At 40.3% G+C, this 26122-nt stretch overlaps 1 protein-coding gene across 3 annotated transcripts in view; it reads left to right on the top strand.

Annotated features, from left to right (window-relative positions):
* Nucleotides 1–26122, top strand: part of CEP128 (centrosomal protein 128) — a 409764-nt gene that overhangs the window by 156262 nt on the left and 227380 nt on the right. For all 3 annotated transcript variants that reach the window (XM_054028732.1, XM_054028729.1, XM_054028731.1), the window contains 3 exons: nt 574–750; nt 3978–4037; nt 12781–12973. In XM_054028732.1, coding sequence (XP_053884707.1) covers nt 574–750; nt 3978–4037; nt 12781–12973 — 430 coding nt within the window. The remainder of the gene's footprint in view (nt 1–573; nt 751–3977; nt 4038–12780; nt 12974–26122) is intronic.

Here is a 26122-nt window from a genome sequence, read left to right as displayed (position 1 = left end):
GTAGCCTGTTCGGCAGCGGGATCTCTTGCTTTCCTTCTCAAACTCCCCTGACTGGGAGGCTCAGAATCATCTCTTTGTGGTGAAGAGGAGACTTCTCTCCCAGGGGAAGAGAAGTGAGAACTCAGTTTTTCTCCGACACCTGTCTGCAGCTCCCTGTCCCCGTTTAGTGAGCTGTCTGTGCTCAAAGTGCATATTGAAAGGCAGATTTGCTATGGTCTGTTAACAGAAATGTGTTTTAGCATGATAAAGTATTTCCTCCCATTTTTCCTTTTTATTTGGGTAAATTATTTCAAATCTCCCATCTAATATGGCAATAACTTGCCAAGGAGATAGGTCATTAAGGCAAGCTGCCTTATTTGTTAAAAATCTTCACATTTCCTGCCTATTTACTATGAAAGTTATTACCCTTTTATGGTTTTTTTTATAAAGTTCTGAGAGCTATATGGGGAAATGCCCCTTTGCATTCTGAAAGCACAATCTTAAAAAAAAAAAAAAAAAAAAAAAAAAGATACTGGAGTTATGTTAATTTAATAGTAAATCTTTTTTTATTGTTATTTCATTCTTTTACCCCAGGATAAACAGATAAGCAGTGAAGAAGATCATTTGAGAAGGATGGAGGAGGCCAGATTACAGCTTAGGGATCAGCTGCGTTGTCTAGAGACAGAACAAGAATCCATTCTCACCATGATAGGAAGTGAAATTGATGCAGCTTGTGAAATCCTTTCCAGGGACTCTGTGGAGAAATTCAAAGTAATTATTAGTTTTCAGTCTGCCTTAGATTTTTAGTTTTCTACCTAATGGGTAACTATAATGGAATTTTTATGCATGGATAGTTTCTTGAGTAAAAGATTTCAAATATGACAGGTGACACAATTTAAAAAAAATATGGTATTAAGCGTATTATGGAATTGTGGTGTGACGCATGTTGCTATGTATCTTATAGAGAGATAACACAAGCCCCCTCCTGTACATCACCAGAAGTTATTATTTTCAGTTGCCAGTCTTTTTCTTCATAAATAATGGTTTCCAATTATTGTTGGTTGATGTGAAATGACCTCCCTGGTCGCAAACTGAATCACATTGGCTCAGAGGGGATAATAACACTGTTTGACACTGTACATTAACTTTCTTACTGTTTTGCTTGGAAATTATGTTTAGATCTTAAACTTCTGGGTCATATCTGTAATGCTTTCATATTTTGTCCTGTCTCTCTCATATGACAAGTGGTTAAAAGAGAAAGTGTCAGCATATTTCAACCCCTATGGTATTTATTAATAGACCTCAGCATGCTGCTTTAGCAATTAATGAAGATAATCTTTGGTAAAATATCTATAGTTTCTCAACAAAGATTCAGAAACCCAGTTTAATAAGTATTCTTTCTTAGATTCAAACTATTTTTTTATTTTAAAAATTCTGTTTGTTTAATAAGTTTGGTAGTACAACAAAAAACATTTATTATGTTTATTCTTGTGAACAATGTCAAAGTTAAGTCATCATATATTTTCTAATATTACAAAAATGGAGAATATAGATAGTTACATTTTGTATGCTTTATACTTTAACACACATTCTTTTATCACTTAACGCTGCATGGTTTTTGAAGAGTGTAAATGTTGTTGCTGCTGCTGTAGTGTACTTTCTTAAAAAAAGGGAAAATAGACATTTTTTCAACATGGAAATTTCTCTAAATATTTTAAAAATATTCAGACTCTGGAGTAATGAACTGAGTGTGACATCCTGGCAGACAGACATCAATCTGTTTAAATGTTTCACCACATAATAAAGCGCACATTTCCTAACTTTCCTCCTTTCATGAACTCCCAAGTTCTGATTTCTAAAGTCTACTGAGCAGCACAGATGGAATTATTGTTTTAATTTACATGGTTCCTAGAAATTACAGTTAACTTGGAATTTAAAAGTAATACCAAAGTATGTAGGTTTTGTTTTCCTTTTAAAAGAAAAGTTTGCTTGTCAGTTTCTTCTGACTCATCCAGTTTCATCAAACCCCTTAAGTTGCATGCCATTGGCAAGCTTAAAACATATTTGAGCCACTTGACCTTTGCTCTAGCCCATGAAGGGGATATCATTTTTATTACAGCAACATAATTTCTTGCTCTCTTCCCATATTGGCACTGGGTAGAGGTGTTGTATGGAGGCAGTGCAATTGGCCCTGGAAGAAGGAGGGAAAACGTGGCTCTCACTGGACTTCAGTGATGCTCCTCTCCCCAGCACTATGGGTTCTGTCAAGGGCTCTGGAAAGGTTTAACCCAAGTCCTTTTCTTCTAGGAGTATCACTGCAATCTTGTTGTCTTGTGAGGGTTTAAGAGGAAGATAATGATGTTATTGGAGGAAGCTAGGGAATCTCTAGTCTTCATCCACTGAATTCTCCCAAAAGCAAAAACCTGACCAGATTTGCTAGTTGTCCCAGAGTGGAGTTTTAACTTAAACCATTCTAGATAAACTGTTGGGATTTGTTTATTTTTTCAACCAGTCTTTTGCTGCCACATGAACTTCCCTCTGCTTCCCACCTGCAAAACAAAAAATCCTCAAGTATTTTGACACTCTCAATATGCAAACCAGTACAAGAGGTACAGTAGTAGAACCCACTTAAATAGTGTTAAAGGAATAGACTTCTTGCAAAAAAATAATTTGACTTGCACGAAAGAAGCCCCATATAGGCATACAGTAAGGCTTCTTTGCATGAAGACCACATAAAAGTACCCCAGTCCAACAAGTATTGTAAATTAAACAATAAATAAATTCATACCACTTTGAGATGGGAAAGAGCAGGATATATAAGGCATCATACAGGTTTATTTTCTACAAAAGAGGATATATCAAATGTTAAATGGACATTGAACTTAACTAGACTTCCATTAACAATATAGATCTGTGCAAAACACAGATTTTTTTCTACTTCTTTAAAAAGAAGTAATGAAAAACAACCCACGAAAATGAATAGACGTGTTTATTAAAAAACGTAGAGATTAGGTATAATATTTCCTTATTAGCAAGTTTTAATTTATGGTATAGTTGGATTTAAAAGGGATTGATGGAAGAGAGGCATGGCAGACCACCTGATGTATGATTTGCTAATGAAATACCCAGTACAGATTTATCTTCTGTCTTCATTAGTAATTTTATTACCTTAATGTACAAGAAGGGATATGTAAGAACTTGTAATCATCAATCTCAAATACCTGAAGTAAGTATAGTATCTTCTTATAGCTGGAATAGAAGATAACACCATCACAATGGAATAGCAAATATTGAGTTTTTATTGGTGCCCACTGTACATTTCTCTCACTCTGTGATAAAGCAAGAAATGTGTAATTAACTAAAGCAGTCAAAATCTCATGTTCTATTCCAGAAGAAAAGCCAAATTGCTAACAATGAAATCACAAGCAAGAATGGCTTGTACTACTTCTGTGCTACACAATGTGGTGCTAAACAGTCTGGAAGAAATGAGGTTGGATGACTGAACCTAGTCTTTTTAAAAAACAAACAAACAAGCATTTTAACATGTGATTGAGATCAATAGTTGTAAATTGCATTTCCCTGTAAATTAAACATAATTTTCACAAAGGGCCACCCAGAATATATATCTTGATGCATTGTTGTTGGTACAGTACAACTATAATCTAATAATAAAACATTTAAGCATTTTGAGGATGTTCTAATCACATATTGTTGTAGTGATCATATGGATAAAGTGGGAAAAATAACAGAATTACTATGTACCAAATAACTGTTGACCTGAGTTTCATTTTAAACAAGAATTATATTGATGACACTGCATTCCTTATCCTTTAAACATTAAAGTTTAATGTGACTGATATAAAATTAAACAGCTCTTTAAAATGTTTAGGAATAAACCGTCAACACTGCTCTTTAGTAATGATGTTTTGAACTAGTACGCTCATTTTGTTCAGTAAATAAGAAAAAATTCCATTTTTGTCAAATGTTTTTTTTTCCAGGCAATATCACTTACACCTGGGTTACAGAATGACCCTCATCGCTGGTTAGCAGAAACAAAGGTAACATCTATTGGATATTACTGGATAAAATAATATTTAGCTGGTTTTGGTCACTAAAAATGGTATTTGAAAATTGCAGTTAAAAAGGGGTGGAGGGAGACAGAAAAAGAAAAAGTTAAAAACCTGTAACATTTCTCTGATAGGTGTATTGATATTTCCAGCTTGGTGACTGGCCTTTCAAGCCAATAGATGGTAATGATTTTTTTCAGCTGAAGGTCTTTGGCTATCTCTTGCTGGGTAGCAGTAGGGGATTTCCAGTGTGAAGAAGCGTCACCATATATCTGAAGGGTATCAGATTTTAGCCTTTTTATTGGCCCTTTTATTGGCAGTTACGGTATTTAGCATCAATAAGTGATAGATATTTGTAGAGCCAAATTTACAGCATTTCTCCCTTAATTGTGCTCACTAAATTTGAGCACACCCAAATTCTGAGCACCCAGCAAAACAAATGCATGTGTGGGTGAAATGATGGAAGCCTGCTGAAAATATGACTCTTTGGTCCTGTATTGCCGTTTCTCTTTAATCAATACTTTTGGAGTAAAACAAGATAAGTTTATAGTCAACAGGCATGCTTCTTTCTATATGGTTATAAGATAAGCCTAGACATGTTTTGATGTAAAGCAGTTTTGTTTTATATCTAAAGGCTTTTAGACTGGATTCTTGAAAAACGTGCTATTTTCCTTTAACCCTTCTTTTAAAGCCCATGACTCTCATAATGTGAGTACACACACGCTTGGAAATCTCTTATGAGCCTGCCAACCCTGGCATGTGAGCCTACTGTAAGCTTTCATTTCTGTGCCTCGGCTTAATGGTTCAAAGAGATGACTGGTAACTTCTAACCCTTGCTTTTTTCTTTGCAAGCCCTGTAAGTAATCTTATCCCGTATCTTTTAATAGGATTAAGCTTCTCATGATTAAAATAGCTTTTATACTGCATGAAACAAACCTTTCTCTCTGCGGTGTAAAAGGGTCATGGCAGTAGAAGAAAAGTTGACCAATTGACTGAGGAGAAATTGAATCTGTTTGCTAGCAAGGCGGCTTAAGGTTATTGATGGGCTAGAACGTAATACACATAGATCAAGAGTGAATATCACTATAAATAACAGAGATAAGATTTTGAATCAGAGGACAAGAACTGTATAGGAAACAGTGTCCTATTCAGGTAGTTGCCTCTGACATCCTAGGCAGTATTAGAAGGACCTTCCAAAGGGCATTTAGTAATTGTTTTCATAAATCTGCCAAATGAGTTTCTTTAGTTATTGGTAGAGGAGACCTGAAATGAAGGGGAATAGAAATACTGCAGTTCTGTAGATTTGCACCTTATATATAAAATAATATATTTCTGGGCTGAATTTCTGATCACCTGGAATCACTTGAATTCTACTTCCAGGTCACTGCATTTGCTGATGAATATTGGAAAGAAGGGGACTTTGGTTTCTAACATTTCTGAAATCCAAATTTTGTGTTCCCTGGTTCTTCTTTGAATGATTGCATATATGCGTTCCACTCTTAGTGTCAGTGCACCCACTGCAGTGCATGGCTGTCAGAAACTTTTTCCCTTAGCGGTATCTGTTGCATGGCTGGAGTTCCCCCGGCTGTATACTCCACAGTGTGTAGTTATAAAAGGCAGAACTGCCTTTAGCCCCCCTCAGTTCCTTCTTACCACTCCTGATTGTCATTGGAACTCTGTTTTCTACCAGAACTGTTATTTCTCTCAGCCTTTTTGAATATAGTGTATAGTGTTAGCCTAGTCTTAGTAATGTTATGAAAGTAAGTTTTAACAGTATTATAGATATTTTTTTGAAAAGTTTTTTTTTACTTCTTGTTTTCCCTGTTCAGGGTTTTTTCTATGTATGACACCGAGGTATGCCCTGGTCATCAGATTTCAAGCCATGGCTCCAGGCGTATGTCTGGTTCCAGGCCTATGCCTGTGAGTAACCTGCACAACAGCTGCCTAAAGTGCTTGGGAGAAGCACATATGAGGAACCGGTGCTAGGCTTGCAGGGAGTTTGAACCTAGGATGAAGAAGAATAAGGAGGCTAGGCTAAAATTCCTGCTGATGAAGGCAGTGTTCAGGCCACTGTTGGCACTGTCCCAGTCTGACTAGGTGCTGAGTGCTGCAGTTTCAGTAAGCAGTGCACCTACTGGTGTGACCTAGGAATGGGTCCTGGCATGGGACTCTGGCCAGAACAATTGGACTCTGCCCTGGTTCAGTGGCCATTTTGGAACTCTTGAGGGTTTCCCCCAGCTTCCAGATCTTCCCAATACTGTGCATACTCAGTGCCCTCATCTAGAAGGGCTGAATCTACACACCGAGTGGCTCTGTTTCAAGAGGCCAGCATCAAGACTGGTATCAAGCATTAAGAGGAGGTTCCAGATACAGAGCAACAGCTGGTAGAAGAGATTCTATCCCCTGGTCTTGGCTTCCTCTTCAGATGAGGCCATTTCATCTGACACAACTTCACCTCCTCCTGGTGATTTTAAGGTTTGTCATGAGTTATTAAAAAGAGTTGTTGCAGGCTTAGGTGCACAGGTCGAAGAGGTCAGGGAGCTCTCGAGTTGTCCTTTTATCATCGGTGGGGCCCTCCATGATAGCTCTGCCAATTAACAAGGCGATACTAGAGCCAATAAAGGCTTTGGGGGCAGACTCTATTCTCTTTGCCTTGAACCTCTAAAAAAGTGGAAAGAAATTACTATGTACCCTCCCAAGGGTTTGAGTACGGTATATTCACCCACCTTTGGGCTCATTAGTCGTCACAGCAGCTAATGAGAGAGAATGACAGGGACATCAGGCTGCCACCCCCAAATTAAAAGGTGCCAGACGGCTGGACTTATTTGTCAGGTTTGTGCAAATTTGTGAGGTTCCATGCAAAAGTTAAAGGAGCTCCTTTCAGAGAACGCTAGGCAGAAGTTCTCTTCCCTGGTCAGTGAGGGCCGACTGATCATGGGAACTTCACTGCAGGTGGGGCTGGATGCAGCAGACTCTGCAGCTAGAACCATGGCCTTTGCAGTGGCCATGTGTAGATCATCCTGGCTGCAGTTTTCTGGTCTTCACAATGAAGTCCAGACTACTATCCAGGACTTGCTTTTCGAGGGTCCTTCTCTATTCTTGGACCAGATGGCCCATTCCACTCCTCTTCCGCAGGACCTATCAAAAAAGAGTTATAGGTGTACGCCTCCCTCGCCTGCTGTTTCGGCACTGGGCCCCTCAAGACACCCAGGAACTACAAAACAAGTATTTTTATGAGCCAGTTGAGGTTGACATACCAGTCTCCATCTTTCCAGGCCTGAACCGTCTCACCATTGCAAACTGTCTGTCCCACTTCTGCAGTGCTTGGTCCTGGATTACTTGGGACAAGTGGATCTTGAGCATGGTGGAAGTGGGATATATTCTCTAGTTTGCTTCTACTGCTCCCGCCCTCCATCCCCCTTGTTCCCTCTTCAGGGACCACTTTCATGAAAAACTCCTTATCCAGGGAGCCATAGAGGAGGTTCCATGTAGCATCAGAGGGAAGGGGTTTTATTCCCCATATTTCCTAATCCCCAAAATGAAAGGGGTCTCAGGTCAATTTTAGATCTGTGTCATCTCAAAAATTCTTAAAAAGGAGAAAGTTTTGCATGTTCACCCTAGCTTCTATTATCCCTTCCCTAGATCCCAGGGACTGGTATGCTGCCCTCAATTTAAAAAATCCCTACTTCTATGTGGCAGTCATTCAAGCCCATAGGAAGTACCTCTGATTTCTGGTAAATCAAAATCATTAGCAGTTCACTGTACTACCTGTCAGCAGCTCCCAGGGACTTTTATAAAGATCATGGCGGTAGTAGCTGCATTCCTCTGAAGATCAGGAGTGCGGGTTTACTCCTACCTTGTCAAAATCCAGTCCAAACTGCAAGTGCAGAGCGGTGTTGCCCCGAGCCAGTCAACATTCAATCCTCTGGATCAGTTAATCAATACAGAAAAATTATACTCTCAAGTACAAGACCCCATTTCACCGTGGGCTCTGAACTCAAGACGTATGTGTCCCCCATTTGAATCACTGACTACTGCTCACTGCTGCATCTGTCAATGAAGTTGGCCTTTTTGGAGCCATTACCTTGGCCAGAAGAGTAGGGGAACTGTGGGCATTAATATCGGGATTTCCACATACAATCTTTTTTAAGGACAACATTTCTCTACATCCTCATCTGAAGTTCGTTCCAAGGGTGGCTTCCTCTTTCCACATCAACCAGCCAATTTATTTGCCTGTATTCTACCAAAACCACATATGACGGTGGGGCTAGGGATGGCTCTGCTCTTTATACCTGCACACAGTGGTGTGTGAGGACAACAGGGAGAGCTCGAGCCACACAATAGATATTGTTGAGTGAAAAAATGTCTGATGGCCGTGCGCTGGATGCACCAACACCAAGAGTGGAGTGGACATGTGCAATGCATCTCAAAGAACAACAGTTATGGAACAGATTAGTAACTATTTTTTTCATAGCTAGCTGAGGAGAAAAAAGATAAGTTGTTTTGGTTCTGGGTGTGTGTGTTTGAGTGACAGAGTAACTATTCTGTAATTGAGGTTACATCAAGATTTGCCCTTAGAGCAGGACTAAAAGTCCACTCTGTTTCATACCTGAGTGGTTGAAATTAGTCTCCACATTTGGCACAGTAATTCTTCATAGGACAATTGAATTTTCTGTGCAATTTTTTCCATGTCTTTTTAACTAACTTTTGCAGAGGCACTGTTTTAAAATGTTCCCTTTTTGAAATTTGGTTTTGTTTTCCTCATGTATCATTAGGTTTCTGAAGCTCAATAGTCCCCACAAACTATTCCCAGTCAGACATACTAATAACTTCTCAGACGTAGGTTGCTTTTTGAACTTTTAAAATGAAATACACAGTTTATTTCCCTTATTTGTCATAAACTAGATGATCTTCCCTTCCTGACTACAGGTGTGCTGATGAGAAACAACAAATTTCAAATATTTTAGGAAAGTTTATTTTAATTTTTCATTGAAATTTGGTTTTAATGGATGTTTTCTAACTATTTCTCTCCCCAGTTATGGTCTGTACGTACCTCTGGTGAGGTTGGGCAGCAGAGATAGATGGGGGTGGACTCTGGGGGAGGTGGTAGTGCTCTGGAGGTGCATGTGAGGTGAGTAGAAATGTTGGAGATAGAGCAGGGAGTGGGGGGAGCCGGAGAGAAATGTACTTGGATCCACGTGTGTTTGGAAGAAAGGGGATTTTTCAGGGGTGTTTGGGACATGTGTGAGGGAGAAACTTTTGCATCAGGAGTGAAACATGTGAGTGTATATAGGGGCCATGGGCTGGGCAGATGGGGTTCAGTATCCCTATGCTGCAGCCTTGGCACTTGTTCTGGGGCTCTTCTTGGTACTACTGCTCTAGCTCCCTGGTGCCCCAAAGCAGCATCACTGAGGAGATCTCCTCAAGCACCGATGCCTTGCTGGGAAGACTCTGCATCCTCTGGCACAGCTGCTTTGGCTCTCTGAAGCACCAGGGAAAACAAGAGTCTCACAGCCAAAACCCTGTATTCCTAGTTAAACCCAACTTGGTCCCTCAATAACCCCAGTCACTCAAGTGAACTGAAGTGCAAGTGGTTAAAATATATACAAGTCCTGGGCTTTTCTTATTTTTAAAGTGGTTGATACCTTAAATATTTAGCTCTTAGCATAAAAGATGGTGGTTTTTAATGCTTTAAAAGTCATCTCTCAGATTAAACCTTAGTTTTGAAATGATATTTTTGCTAACTGTAAATGGAATTTCTGCTTTATCTGTTCAGTTTTTTTAAAAGTAAGTGTGTGTGTGTGTGCACGCGCATGCACGTGTGTGTGTGTGTGTGTGTATGTGTATGTATTATGTACAGCATTCTGTAAAACCTCACACATTTTCACTTTACTAATATGCAAATCTGATGATACTCTCACAAAACCCAGCAGTCTCATCCCATTTCACAGCAAAGATTGTAATGTGGTCTCATGTTAAAGGCTAGGTTGCTGCAGCATCAGGGACTCAGGTATAGGGACATATCTCTTTACAGCAGTCAAGGGAGAGATAGATGAGAAATTATTTTGTGGTTCACGTGGCTGACACTGAAGGGAATGCGGTTAGAGCTGCAGGTGTTAGAGTTAGTTTTCACAGTGCTACTGTAATCATGACATTGTCATCTTTGTATAGGCTGTCCCTGAAATTGGTGATTTTTGACTCATTTAATAGAGAGGCTCAAATTCCATTTTTAATTATGACCCGAGGCTGGAGTACGAATTTTGGACATATCCTCAATCCCCATGTATGAGAACAGAATCAAACTAGTCTTTAGGTACTGCATAAAGTACTGCAGTATCTACAATTTTAAATGATTTGTTCTGCATCCTGTTGTCACATTCACTATCATTCAGGGTGGAATCTATTCCCCTTTAGAATCTCACTTTTTCTGTCCTATGTTTTTCTTCCTTCCCCATCTTCTTTTCTTTGTTTCTTCCCTCCTTCTTTAGTTCTGGGAATTTATGGATGTAGAAATGATTTTGTTCAGGTTTAACTCTTTAAAAACTCAGCTCTTAATTGGAGTGGAGACAGTGGGAATAGTGCCTTTTTTGTTGTTGTTGTAGCTATTGTAGTTTAATCCATATACCTTAATGGATTATTTATGTGAGGTAGGTTGGGAGTAAATATTTTTTCACTGGACAATGCATTATGTGGTTTTCAATTAAATGCTTTTTTCACCCAAAGCTATGAGCTGACGCAGGTACATGTAGGTCAAATGGCTTCTGACCTCAAACTGTGAGTAGTGAAATTGTGACTTGAACCTATTACAGTCACCCCGAACCTATCTCTCCGTTTGTGGTTTCCAGACCCTGGTCTGTAACTGGTAGACCGTAGGTCCACTCTTAGTATTTTGAGTTGCATAAATTTTAAAAGAACAGATTTCTTGTTAGATACTTGAACTCTTCCACGGCAGTGATGTGGGCACTATATCGATCCGTGGTACATTAAGCCATCTTGAGCTTTGCAAAAGCACAAGACTTATTGGAATTTGTAATCTCCATAGGCCCCAATTAAATACAAAGATTTAATACATTTTTTTTAAATGTACTGGAAGATATAGAAGACTTCAGGCCAAAGTTGTATTTGTGAGTTCAATAGCTCATGTGCTCCTTCTACTGTTTATGGGTCAACCAAACCATTTGAGTTTGGGTCAGTTTAGAGCTGGGCATTTTTTGCTTAGAAGCTCCGGTTTCAACGTTGGAGCCAGATTTTGTCAGGGCACTTTGTATAGGTACCCTTCCCAAAAATCAATGCCTCTGTGATGGAAATATGGGGCAGAAGTCCTGCATCCCATTCGTTGTTTCCCTTAAATCTGTTAAGAGAATATTTTGGAAGTTCAGAGAGACTTAAGCAAGGTGAATGAACAACATGATGGTAATTGAAATTTAATGTCAATAAATGCAAAGTAGTGGAAATTGGAGGGTAAAATTAAATGGCTTGTACACATTAGAGTTCTAAATTAACTATATAATTTCAAGAAGGGGACCTGGGCTTCACTGAAGACATCTCAGTGAAGACCTCTGCTTGGTACAACTGCAGTCAAAAAAGCAAACAAGATGTTAGGTTTCATAAGGAATGAGGAATATGGGACTAGTATAAGGCCCTTATATAAATTAGTGGCATGGCCTCATCATGAATGCTGTGTGCAGTACGGTCATCCCATCTCAAAAGGATATTGCAGGACTAGAGGGAGTTCAGAGAACTGTGACAAGAATGATTAAGTACCTGGAAAAGAAACTGAAGAGAAATTGAAAAGATTGGGATTATTTTCCTTAGGAAATAATAGAGGACATGATAAAAGTGGATAAAATAATGAATGACATAGAGAAGGTAGATGGGAAACTTGAGCTCACCCTGTCTCATAATTCAAGAACAAAGACATTTAATGAGATTGAATGGTGGGAAATTCATAACTCATAAAAGGAAATATTTTTTCACACAATATGTAACTAACCTGTGGAATTATCTGCCACAGGAAGACATTTAGGCCGTTAACTTAATAAAATTCAAAAAGGGATTAGACATTTATATGGATAACAAAATGATTGAAAGTTATTGTAATTCATGATAAAAATGTTGTGGAAGAGCTATTAAACCTCATGCTTCAGGGGTTAATCCAGTCTCTAACTGCTGGAGATCAGGAGACCTTATGTGGGAGGCAGATTTTCCCATGTTTACCGACTGCTTGTTTCTTACCCCTTCCTTTGAAGCATGGCCATGTTGCTGGCCACTGTCAGAGACCGGTTACTGGACTAGATAGCTCTTGGGTCTGATCCACTATGGCAGTGCCTATGTTCCTCTGCAAACCAAGTGTTGCAGGAATCATGCCATCGCATTCCAGGGTGGGGTCTGTTCACCAGGCTGCCTGTATGCCGTGTCCCCTCTGAACCAGCAATGGCCAATAGACTCACAGCCTGCAGGCTTATCCTCCTGGAAAAAATAATCTACATGTTTGGCTTGAGCATGCAGTTGCTGCCAACCAAAATATATGTGCACATTTTAATTTGCATGTTAAGTCAGAATTTGTCCTTTAATATATTTTTAATATTTCTTTTTAAACTTGTATAGCAATAGCTGTTATAAATCAATAAGCTGATTCCAAATGTTCTTGTTCATTCAGTGTAGAATTTAAGTCCTAGTATTTTTATTAGAATTCTCTCTCCTTTTAGTGTCACATAAATTTGTTCTTCTCTAGACTAAACTTCAATGGATGTGTGAAGAGGTGAAAGAGAGAGAAAGCAAGGAACGGAAGCTGCGGCGCCACCTATTGCAGAGTCGAGAGCAGCTTAAGCACTTGACATTGAGCAAGGAGTGCGAGCATCAATCTCTCTTTGAACAAATAAAAAAGCAAGAACATATCCTGGAGGAAGTTAACAGAGAAAAGAGAGGTGAGTTGACCAGTTCATTTTTGTTAATGAAGGAAGAGAAAGAGGGGAGAAATGCTGATCTTGAGAATTATCAAAGTACATCCAAATCTATTTTATCAGGTAGTCATTAAGAAGTCCAGTTGGTGACTTGCTAGTGATAACTAGGGAAACAGAGTTTTGTTTCCCCTTGGTTAAGTTCGCTTGTTCTGCCAATAGCTATATTTCAGTTCAGTAAATGTCTGAACAACACATGGGTTTTCAAAATGGGAACTAGACATGCCAATTAGTCTTTCAATTCTCATATTTGAGGCATATCATGACCAAGAACATTAGTAGAAATTATAGAGGAGAGATAGGAGGCAGCATTGCTAGGAGCTTACATTGTCTTTGCCTTCATCCTGCTTTTATTTGTAAAAGAAATTATTCTCTAGTAATCTCTTTTTTGTTATACAAAAATATGAAGAGCTTGTTTTGGAATTTTCTCATTTTTTATTTTAATGGTCATAACTACTTTTTTCTCTCATGAACCACATAAATAGAATTGTTGTTTGTCATAATGATGGCCTATTAAGAATGGAAAATACAAAAATGGTAAATGTCAGAGGATGTCCTGAATTCCTTTTATGATGGTCTAATGAAGCCTGATTACAAGATTTATTGGTAAATGTTGTCTTGTCTCTTACACATGTTAAAATACTGAAGAAAATAAGCTTTGTGTTAATGTAAATGAGTTTTAACCAGTTACATGTGGAATGAAAAAATACAAAAATAAAACTGGAGAAAGTATTTTTTTAAATTAACTTTGCATGTTGGAAAATAAGCATTTAACCTAATTTAAACTAGGACATTTTTTAATGGAAAAGAGGCTAAGGAACCCATTTAGTCAAATGCCTAACTGTGCCGTTATATTATTAGCGTTATTATTGTTGGAACCCTTCTTATTCCATTTTCTTAGGCCTATGATGTCAAGCACATTTGAGGGCTATCATCTCTCTTCTCTTTGAGCTTTTTCTGTGTTTGCACACAGATACCAAATAAACAGCTGATGTGGTAACTCATTACTTTTGGGGGGGTTTACCTTGTATTATGATTACACTGTTTATATGTTTTCTCTCTGACTAATTAATATGATTTCTTCCTGGTTCAATAATCTTATTTCAGTTGCCTCTTTCTTCTTAGAAGATTCTGTGTTGGATTTTCCCAGGTTAGTGGTGAGTGAACCTGGTAAAAATAGTTTGGAAGGATTGTCTTGTGATTAAGGCCTTAGAGTGGAACATGGAAGATTTTGGTTCTGTTTCTGGCCCTGCCACAGACTTGCCACGTGACCTTTTGCAAATCACTTCATGTCTTGGTGCTTCCATTGTTCATCTGTAGAATGGAGTTAATACTTTCTTATTATATTACAAGGATTTTGTGAGGATAAATTCACTAATGAATGTGAGGTCCTCACATCCTGTGGTGCTGTCACTGAAAAACCAATATGCAAAAATGCCAAACACAGGCAAGAACAAAAGGAAACCAACACCAGGACCTAAAGAAATGTATGCTTTATTTTTTGGATCTGTATTACTAAAGTTTGTTGAATATTTTTGAGAGAGATCTTTATTAAAAAGATCTTGCATTTATATAGCACCTTTCTTCCTGAAGGGTCCAATAGCAACATATAACACTGAAAAGCAGCCACCTCTGGGATAGAGGGTAGCAGAAAAGAGCTACTCAACAATATGTGGCAGGAACTTTTTTGGCAAAGTATACCAGACCTATGCCAACAAAAAATGTCTTTAAATTTTTGACATCTTCAAAGAGCTTGTGTTTTGTAAGGTGTTAACCACAGTAAATTGCATAATACTCAATCTGGCTACCTCAGAAGGATGAATGGCACAACTGACCATGCTTGGATTTGGCCCTCCTGTGATTTTTAACCTGGGAACACCAGCAATTTGAAACTTGAAAATGGACAGGCATATTAGCTGAGTTCAACTATTAGAATGGGAGGATGAGTGGTAGCATTTCAGTTTCGTATGTTGCTTTGGGATATCAGGATGAAAGGTACTATATAAAAGTAAGATATTATTTAAATGATATTTCTCAGCAATAATAAACAACAAATTGTATTGTTACAGAACCTTTAGCAGTATGGGAATGATAGTGCTTACAGCTCACTTAGGAAGAACCAGATGGCACATGGCCATCTAAAAATCTCTTTTGTTTTTGAGTAGCTGCATTTTGTTCAGGCTGGGACAAAGTTGGAAAAACGATTTAAGGCCCCAAGTAAACAGGTTTAGAGTCCAGTTTCAGTAGGCCTAATAAATAACTTTGTCAACGTGAGTGAACAGTTTGAGAAGAGAGGAACTAGATGAGAGAGATGTAAATCTCCCTGATAATTTGTATATAGTGCCACATATTCAGAATAGAGATTTGAATACTTTTTTGTGTGTGAAAGGCAAGTACCCATTAATCTTGCAAAGGCAAATCCATTTTTATTCCACCATGGTAAGTTCAAGTGATCAGAACTGAACCAGAACTTTGTGTTTCATCAAGCCTACGCCATCCACTACTTTGAAGTTGCTCCTACAGCTCTCTGTTCTTTCATCTATTACATGCTCATAACTTTTGGACTGTTAACCTTTACATAGGAATCATGTCTTGTGTGTTATGTTCATGTACCTGAAAATCCTCCTGTTCACACCAATTTCCAGCTATTCAAATCTATTCTTAATATGTGGCTGATTCTATTTTGTCCTAAGGAAAGACTTGTTAGAAATCTCACAATCCAGTACTTTTACTCAGATTTGTTTCTTTGTAAGTTAATGATTCCAGAGTAGACTGAAACTATTTCAGTAGTTTGTTCTCTTGTGCCATTATGTTGTGTCCTGACACGCTGAAGTCAAAATATTCACAGGACTCAACCACATCATACTATGTAGAATTGAATTCCACATCGCTTCATGTGCCCCTTCCTGTGCCCAGTAGTTCTTTCCTTATCATGAGTAACATGATACTATGCTGCTTAATTCTTTACTTTGCCTTATCTTTGAACTCTTGGAGGATTGGGAGATATTTATTACCAAACTGTGATATTTATTACCAAAGTAACAGACCTTTTATTTGCCATACTGTGTTTTATGCCCTGTACTTTAGATGTTGCCTCTCGTGATGTGGTAATCTCTCAAAAAGGCCATATTTTTCATGTGGGTGCCTAAATTGTGTCCCTGCCAAAAGGGGAAATTTTAGCCACAATTACTTGTTTTGTGTTTATTACTTTAACAGTCTGTCTTCGATGTCCACATTAGAAAATGTAGACTTAATGTGTTCTCTATTAATTTGGCTGAGCTTGTTAGAAATCTTGCGTTTTTGATTTGCTCAATTTCTGTATTATATGAATTTTCCTGTGGGCTTCATTGAAGAATCTAGGTAAATTCAAGTATCAGAGGGGTAGCCATGTTAGTCTGGATCTGTAAAAAGCAACAGAGAGTCTTGTGGCACCTTTAAGACTAACAAGCAGATGATATGATGCCAGACTGGGGAATTTGGCAAAACTGGATCATGCCATCTTTGGTGCCATGGCCATATTGGCCATCTCCTACTTACCAATACCATATGAGAATATCTGATACTCTGGTGCTGGATCATCTTCCACTGGAACCTACAGATCTGATATGTACGGATCTGAGATGTAGGAAATGTTTCCCTTCTTTGGCACAGGATGCTCTCTTGGAAGAGGAGTACCAGGAAGGATCTCCATTCAATGAATCCCAAGATTTAATGAAACCAGAAAGTGGTTCATGCCCTGATGGTATTATGAGAGTAACAACAGCATTGTCTCCTTCAGAAGATGCAATTCAATTTCATGAACTAGTTGGTAGAATGATATCTATTTTAAAATTACCATCAGTGGCTTTGGAGGAGGGCACACATCCAGTTTTTGACATTTTGGGGTCTACTGCAAAGGCTTATGTTTTGTTCCCTATATTAGAAGGGCTCCGGTCTAATCCCTTTGGTCTAATCTGTCATCGTGCCAACCAGTTTCAAAAATACCACATGAGGGATTCTCTTGTTTTCACATATGCCCTCAGCCTAACTCTTTAGTTATACCTGCAACACTTCAAAAATCGAGGTGTGGTCTTCAACTCTCTACCCCTTATGATAAAGTTGAACTCTGCAGGGAGAAGATTGTTTACTTCAGCTTCCTTTAACATGCAAGTAGCAAATTATCAAGCAGTGTGTGACACTGGTTGACCAGGTTATGTTAGAATGTATTCAGGTCAATTGACTTGTGTAGATCAAAATAACGGTTAGATGTATTAAGTGTGTGTTCAGATGTTTAAACTTCATAAAACTTATGGGATGTTACATGTATTGTTTTTACTTATCTATTCCTGTCATAATATAATAGCAAACATTTACACAGTAAATACCACTGTAAGAAAATAACCCCTCAGAAATCAAAGAAAGCCTTGGGGAATGCTAATGAAAGAATTTATCAGAAAAGATGTTAATTCCAAAGTAAGTGGCCACTCTGGGGATGACCTGAGGTCAGAGACTCAAAGTGCATTCCTCATTCCCATCAAAGGAAAAGCCCAAGTGGGTAGAGAAACTCTGTCTTCTGTGAGAAGAAAATATAAATATGGATTATTTATGAATATAAAGAAAGAACCTTTATCTCTGGACTGTTTGGATTCTAATAGGGCAGAACAACTGACTGCCATATTTTGAGTCAGGAAAGAATTTTCCCCCAGCTCAGATTAGCAGAGACCCTGGAGGAGTTTTCACTTGCAGGTTTAAACTAGAGCTAATGGTGGATTCTCTGTAACTTGAAGTCTTTACATCATGATTTGAGGACTTCAGTAATTCAGTCAGAGATTGTGGGTCTATTACAGCAGTGGGTAGGTAAGGTTCTGTGGCCTGCAATGTGCAGGAACTCAGACTAGATGACCATGATGGTCCCTTTTGGTCTTAAAATCTGAGTCTATCACTTCAGACAGATGGGTTTTTGACATAATAAAGGAAGGTTATATTATCCAATTCAAATCCCTTCTTTCATGCAACCTCTTCCTCCCCTCCCTTTCCAGTGACCCCTCCCATGAGAGATTATTAAGAGCAGAAATACAGATTCTGCTGCATGCAGTGGCTGTAGAAGAATTACCATTAATTCACAGAAACAAAGGGTTCTACTTCCATTAATTTTTAATCCTAAAAAAGAATGGAGGTGTCCAATTTTAGATCTCAGAGCTCTAAACAGATATATCAGATTTAAATTCAGAATACTATCTCTGGCTCCCTGTCTATTCTGGATTTATTTGCTGATCTCGATCTCAAGAATTCATATTTCCATATCTCCATAAGATAATCTCCCTGCAAATATCTACATTTTGTTCTTGGTTCAGAGCATTTCCAATACAAAATCTTACCCTTTGGCCTCTCCACTGCACCCAGGGTTTTTATTAAACTCTTGGTTTTGGTAGCAGCTCATTTGAAGAGGCAAGGGATTTTCATCTTCCATTATTTAAATGACTGGGTGCTGAAAACTGCATCTGATGTTGGAATTAGAAAGAGCCATTTAGATGACCTGTTTTTCTGTTTGAGAACCTGGGTCTACTCATAAACAAAGAAAGTCTTCTGATTCCATCTCAAAATATTTCCTTCATTGGGGCGATCTTCAACTCCATAAAAGAAAGGGCTTTCCTGCTGGAAAAGAGGTTTTTAAAAATAACCATCACCACACAGACACTCCTTTTACAACCCTCTCAGAGAGTAATGTATTTTCTGGCATTATTAAGCCTCATGGCATCTACAACATACATGACTCCATATAGGAGGTTCAGAATGAGGCCTCTTCAACACTGGCTATTGAAGAACTTCAAACCCAATAAAGAGAGTATGCTAAAAATTCTCACCAAAATTTGGCTTTCTTGAAAGTGGTGGCTGGAACCATAGAATGTCCTCAAAGAGTGCTATTTGATCTATCACCTTCTTCATTAATAGTCACCACAGATATATCTGGGACAAGCTGGGGAACACATCTCTGCACCTTTTCATCTGAGGTCTGTTGAGCTACAGAGATTCCAGGTTGCACATGAATGTGTTAGAACTAAGGGCCATCCATCTGGCTCTCAACATGTTTCTTCCAGAGATACAGGATGCAGTAATTCAGGGAGGCATGGACAACACGTCTGCAGTATATTATTAGAACAAACAATCATCCCAGCTATCCAGTGAGGTGATAAAGCTTTGGGACTGGTGCATCCTATACAACGTTTACCCAATTGCCTTGCATGTCATGGAAGAACAGAACGAGGTCAGAGATCATCTGGACAGGGATTCCTAGCAGATACACTAGTGATCTCTAAAGGAGTTATTGATTCAGAACTTCTTCAGTCTTTGGGGGTTTCCGGCCATAGATCTGTTTGTCACTGGATTCAATATGAAATGAAATATGATTTTGCTCAAGAGCGGCCTTGAACAGTCTATCATTGATGGATGTATTTTTCCTAGATTGGGAAACAGTTTGATGTATTGCATTTCCTACATTCCCTCTAATCCTCAACCATGTGCCATCTGGTTCTTCCTAAGTGAGCTGTAAGCACTATCATTCCCATACAAGAAACAAGATTTGACCAGGGTAATTTTGGTTGTTCCAGCATGGCTGAAACAACAGCGGTACACCAAATTACTCTCTTTATCCAACAGCAAATACAAGATGCTTCCATTATCGACGGATTTACTGTCCCAGCAAGAGGGGAAGGTTTTCCACTCAGATTTCCAATCATTACACCTAATAGCTTGAGTGATAAGAATTTGCTGCACCTCAACAGAGCATAATCTTTCTAAATCTGTTAAATTCCTATTAATGTTTAAAAACCATCTAGCAGAAAAAGCTACAATTTTAAATGGAAAAGATTTGTTATCTGGGCAAATGATAGGAATGTTGACCCAACCTCAGTCCCTATTCAACTTGTTTTGGAATACTTGTTTCACTTTTAAAAACAAGGGGTTTGTCTCTCTCCATGAAAGTCCACTTAGCAGCAGTAGCAGCATTCCATATTCACATTACGGAAAACCCATTTCCTCGCACAAGTTGGTGAGAATTTTTTTTTTAAAAGCTGATTTGAATTTGTATTTTCTGGTATAGGATTTGGCCCCTATGTGGAATTTGAATTTAGTTTTAACAGTTTATTGCTCCCTCATTTGAACCTCTAGCAAGAACTGTTCATTGTTTCGTCTTTCTATAAGGACAGGTTTTATAATAGCAATCACTTCCACTAGAAAGATAGTGAGTGGCATGCATTGAGTGAACTCCCTCTCACCCATGCTACTTTTCAAAAAGACAAAGTAATTCTTAGACCATACTCTAAATTCCTTCCCAAGATGGTTTGAGTTTCATGTTACTCATAGAATCAGGTTACCTGTATTTTTCCCTAACCCTCAACAAGTAAAGGGGAAACTAGATTAATTCCTTAGAATGCCACTGTATTATTTGGACAGAAAGAGGGACTTCAGATTGTCTCCTAACTTATTTATCTTGTATGCTGGTACTTTTAAGGGTTGGGGCATTTTAACATAGTCCCTGTCTGAATGTGTATTGACAAAAGTGTTACGGAGGACACCCTCTCCTCCTTTTCCTCTTAGAGCCCTTTTTACTGAAGTGGTCGCTAAATCTGTAGCATTTGCTAAACATATTCCCCTGATTGAGATATTCTGGCCTGCTAAGACGTTATTTACAAGACATTATGGTTTGGGGATGTGGCAACCAGATCTGAGGTTCAATTTGGCAGTTCAATTCAGTCATTGTTTATTTAGGATTCTGCTCCCTCCTTCTGTTTCATGGTACTGCTTGCCAAATTATCCTAAGAGTGGGGAATATGTAAAGGAGTCTCAAAGAAGATAAAAGGGTTGCTTACTTGTAACCAGAGTTCTTCAAGATAGACTTTGCTTATTCACAATTCCCACCTGCCTTCTCTGCGTCTGCAAAGTTCTACTTTTTGGGTTAATTGGTATTCCACTTTAGCTTTTGGAAAAAGCTGAGATAGCCGCTAGCTCCACGCCCTTTTTATAGCCACAACTTCAGAATGTTTGGAGAGAGCAAGTGGCGAGGAGCCCTAACTAGACTAGAAGGTCTGCACCTGTTCAGCACATCCTAAGAGTGTGAATATGCAGAATCCATCTAGAAGAACACTAGTTACAAGTAAGTAACCTTCATTTGCTAGGATGTAGTACATGTCTACCTCGATATAACGCTGTCCTCGGGAGCCAAAAAATCTTACCGCATTATATTGAACTTGCTTTGTGCGCAGCCCCGCCCCCCTGGAGTACTGCTTTACCGTGTTATATCCGAATTCTTGTTATATCAGGTCCCGTTATATCGGGGTAGAGGTATATATAGGTGTGTGCACATGCTTATATTTGTATTTTGAATTTTACCAACACTAGGTGGCCTTTGGACTAATAAAGGAATGCTTGTGTGGAAATTGAGTCATAATAAACCTTCATAAAATTATTAGGAAAATTATTTCCAACATTATCATTCTGCCTTCCATATGTACACAATTTCACTTACATAGCACCATTTGCAGCCCAGTTAACTCAGCAGTTCACAGGAGAATCAATCAGGTGACTTTCTTAAAAAAAATCTGTGGGACGTTAATACATGTGCACCATGGGTTACATTTTAATAATAAAAACAATTTTTGCTCCACCTTCATAAATCAGAACTTGAGTCACAATAAACAATGTAAGATTGGATTCTCCTTTTAAAACAAAACTTAAGAAAATATAGCTTCTATAGTAGTCAGCACTCTCAAAATGTCCTCACTAAATGTCGTCTGATTTTTGGCACAGATTTTACTCATTTCCAGTGTTAAGGGATTAGTTACAATCTCTATGCAGATTATAACATCAGTGCTTGTGCTCTGATTACAGGAAATGGCTTAACCAATGTGGTCGGAAGTGTTTCATTAAAGATAATCTCAGTCATCTAAATATATGATACCAAAATTATCGGCCTCCAAAACTGTCCCTTGTTCCAAGTTTCCATTTCCCAGCAACAGAAATTTCTTGCTGCATCTACAGGCATCATTTAACATGTTAGTACAGCAAGAATTCACAGGAGGGAGATTGCGTATTTTATTGCTACTAATTACATTTTACTTATGGTGCACTAGACATAGAAAAACAACATATTTGCATAACAGCCATACACACTATTCAACATAAGAACAGCAGTATTTAAATTAATTGCTTTTCTTCTTGTAATCCTCCCGTTCAAGAATCTTCTACTCTAGGTCTAATGGTCACTGCTGATCTTTCTTCCTCTCTCTTCTTGTCCCTGTTCAACTCTTCCATTGATTCTAGATGACAAGACTCAGAATATATATTTTTAAAAGAAGCAGGTAATACAATGGATACTTGTTTGTTTTAGTATACACATACAAACTTAGCCTAGAGAATGAAAGCTACTTATTTCATGGGTAATAGTCTAAGTGATACTGACAGACTGAGAAAAGCATACAGCTCTTCTTACTGGTTAGGAGTAAAGCAAACAGTAAATATTTCAGACTAGTCTTTTAAATGATGGGATACATATGAATATTTCCACACCAGGAAGGAGTGGATGGATGCTTTCTGCCTGTGGTGCATTGTACACCTCTGCCCTGATATGACGCTGTCCTCAGGAGCCAAAAAATCTTACCGCGTTATAGGTGAAAGCGCGTTATATTGAACTTGCTTTGATCTGCCTGAGCATGCAGCCCCGCCCGCCCGGAGCGCTGCTTTACCATGTTGTATCCGAATTCTTGTTATATCGGGTCGCATTATATCGGGGTAGAGGTGTATTTTAATGATGTAATTTCTACTCTTGTTACTGGGAAATACATTATTTACTGTTTTTATTTCTACAGTACACACAACTATTTTAAGCAGTTTGCAGAACATATAAAAAGGCATAAAGAAGAACAGGAGTACTTGTGGCACCTTAGAGACAAACAAATTTATTAGAGCATAAGCTTTCGTGGACTACAGCCCACTTCTTCGGATGCATATAGAATGGAACATATATTGCGGAGATATATATACACACATACAGAGAGCATAAACAGGTGGGAGTTGTCTTACCAACTCTGAGAGGCCAATTAAGTAAGAGAAAAAAAACTTTTGAAGTGATGATCAAGCTAGCCCAGTACAGACAGTTTGATAATAAGTGTGAGAATACTTACAAGGGGAGATAGAGTCAATGTTTGTAATGGCTCAGCCATTCCCAGTCCTTATTCAAACCGGAGTTGATTGTGTCTAGTTTGCATATCAATTCTAGCTCAGCAGTCTCTCTTTGGAGTCTGTTTTTGAAGTTTTTCTGCTGTAATATAGCCACCCGCAGGTCTGTCACTGAATGACCAGACAGGTTAAAGTGTTCTCCCACTGGTTTTTGAGTATTTTGATTCCTGATGTCAGATTTGTGTCCATTAATTCTTTTGCGTAGAGACTGTCCGGTTTGGCCAATGTACATGGCAGAGGGGCATTGCTGGCACATGATGGCATATATCACATTGGTAGATGTGCAGGTGAACGAGCCCCTGATGGTATGGCTGATGTGATTAGGTCCTATGATGATGTCACTTGAATAGATATGTGGACAGAGTTGGCATCGGGGTTTGTTACAAGGATAGGTTCCTGGGTTAGTGGTTTTGTTCAGCCATACATACAGACAGTTACTTTGTTGAGTGGAGTTGGACTTTATTACTGTTGTTGGTAATTAGATAAAGTCCAGTCCAAGCCTTCTCCCAAAGGTTGGGTGTTCATAGCACAGGTCTATACAGTCTACCTTATAGGTTCTCTCAGACCCAAGATATCTTCTGTCAGATCAGCCTAGCTCTAATGCTTCCTCCCTTTCATTCCTTTCAGACGGAGGTCCCACTCTCAAGGCTTCATGTTTCTGAGGCCAGCATCAGCCCTATGTCATAGACAGACCTTAGACACCTTCCTGCATAGTACAGCATAGCATCTGTCTGCTCCAATGCAATAAGGGTTCTTCTTCGAGTGATTGCTCCTGTGTACTCCACAGTAGGTATGCGTGCTTGCCACGTGCACCGGTGCCGGAAGTTTTTCCCTTAGCAGTATCCGTAGTGGGGGCGCCAAAAAGGGGGCTGCATGCTCCCCCCACCCTCAGTTCCTTCTTGCCACCAGTGAAGGTAGTCGGAACTTGCTCCAGCCTTGGCTGCAGCTTTTATAGCCTTAGTGGTATCCAGTTTCACTGAACTTTCCTTGCTGAACTTTCTTTCATTAGTGCCTGGCTCGGGGCATGCCCCGTGGCCCAGGCTTCAAGTTGTGCGACTCTTGTCGCAACTCTATGTCCAGAAGCGATCCACACAATCAGCGTCTTCGCTGTCTGGGCGAGGCTCACATTAGTGAGAAGTGTAAAATTTGCTGCTCCTTCAAGCCGCGAACAAAGAAGGAGCGTGAGATCTGACTCTGAGCTCTCCTAATGGAGTCAGCATTGGCCCCGGCACCGGCGTGTAGAGTCAACCCCGCGCCGGGCACCGCCTCTTCGGCGCGTAGCAAAGCACCTCCGGTGCGCCATCCTGATTCCGTGCCCGGTACCGCGTCATCAGTGCGCAGCAAGGCACCATCGACGAGCCAGCACCGCTCCCCTTCTAAGAAGCAAGGGAAGACTCAGCGGCGCCGGGAGAAAGAACGGGATGAGGCCAGACCCGAGTTGGGCAGCCCACGACCCCCATCAGGACCGAGACCTCCAACTCGGGTGGAGTGGAGTAGTCCAATGCTGTCCACGTGGGCCTCTCCAGAGGTGAGGATGCCTTCGACGCCAGAGGCAGCTCAGGCCGCGTGCGACATCCTTACGCTTCTGGTGCCGGGAGTGCCGCCTCAATCGGGCCCCTGATCCCATGGGAAACTGCCTCTAAGTGCCCCTCAACCTTCTCTGGACGTCTCCGAAGTTGAGGCGTCGTCCCGGCTTGAAGGGCCGAGCTGCGGACCGAGGCATGTCTCCACGCCGCGAGCAGGGTCATCTGCGAGCGAGCTTAACTCCTCCACTCCTGGGGACCGTAGAGGAGGTGCCAAAAGACGTCATCGCTCCTCTTCGAGCTGTGCCCACAGGGTCAGGTCTCGTCATCGTTGGTACTGGCATTCATACTCTGGCACCCGCCGTGGAAGGTGCCAGGCTCGGAGTTCGTCCCGGGAGTCCCAGGCACCGAGGCGTTGTGGCCTTGGGCACCGGAGAGAGTACAGGGACAGCACCTAAGACTCCTACCTGTCCTCCTCCTCCTCCAGGGGCCGGAGACGTCATGTTCGGGACCGCTCCAGCCGTTCTTATGGCACTGTCCGTTCATCCCGAACCTCCGCTTCGGCACGCAGCCGTCCCTCGTCAAACCGCTCGGTGCCTGAACCTGGTACTGTCACGCCTCATGGGGCCTCCCTTTGAGCCCTTGGCCACATGCTCCTGGTCCCACTTATTTGAGAAAGTGGTGTTTTTGGTGGCTATCACCTCAGCACGCAGAGTTTTGGAGCTTAGGGCGCTGACCTCAGAACCCCTGTACACTGTCTTCCATAAGGGGAAGGTCCAGCTTCGCCCGCACCCAGCCTTCCTGCCGAAGGTGGTCTCGGCGTTTCATATGGACCAGGTCTTATGCCAGTCCTGTGTCCTAAGCCCCATTCCTCCAATGAGGAACGACGCCTACACATGCTAGATGTGCGTAGGGCACTGGCCTTTTACTTAGACCGAACAAGGCCATTCTGGAAATCCCCTCAGCTTTTCATTGCATCGGCCGAGCACATGAGAGGGCAACTGGTTTCCACCCAGCGGATCTCCCACTGGATCACCTCATGCATACGCACATGTTATGACCTGGCTGGGGTTCCCCTACCTCCTATTGTGAAGGGGCATTCGACGAGAGCCCAGGCCTTGTCAGCGGCCTATGTGCCTCATGTCCCTATTCAGGACATCTGCAGGGCTGCTACGTGGTCCTCTGTCCACACTTTTTCATCGCACTATGCGATCGTCTCCCAAGCAAGGGATGATGCGGGGTTTGGTAGGGCGGTGCTCCGCCCTGGTAACCCTTAACACTTATCATTTAGAACTCCTACCCACCTCCGTCAGGTATAGCTTGGAGTCACCTACTGTGGAATACACAGGAGCAATCACTCGAAGAAAGGACAGTTACCTGT

Source organism: Malaclemys terrapin, chromosome 4 (genome assembly GCF_027887155.1).
Source record: "Malaclemys terrapin pileata isolate rMalTer1 chromosome 4, rMalTer1.hap1, whole genome shotgun sequence".
Lineage (NCBI taxonomy): Eukaryota > Metazoa > Chordata > Testudines > Emydidae > Malaclemys > Malaclemys terrapin.
This window is presented reverse-complemented; position numbering and strand designations above follow the sequence as displayed.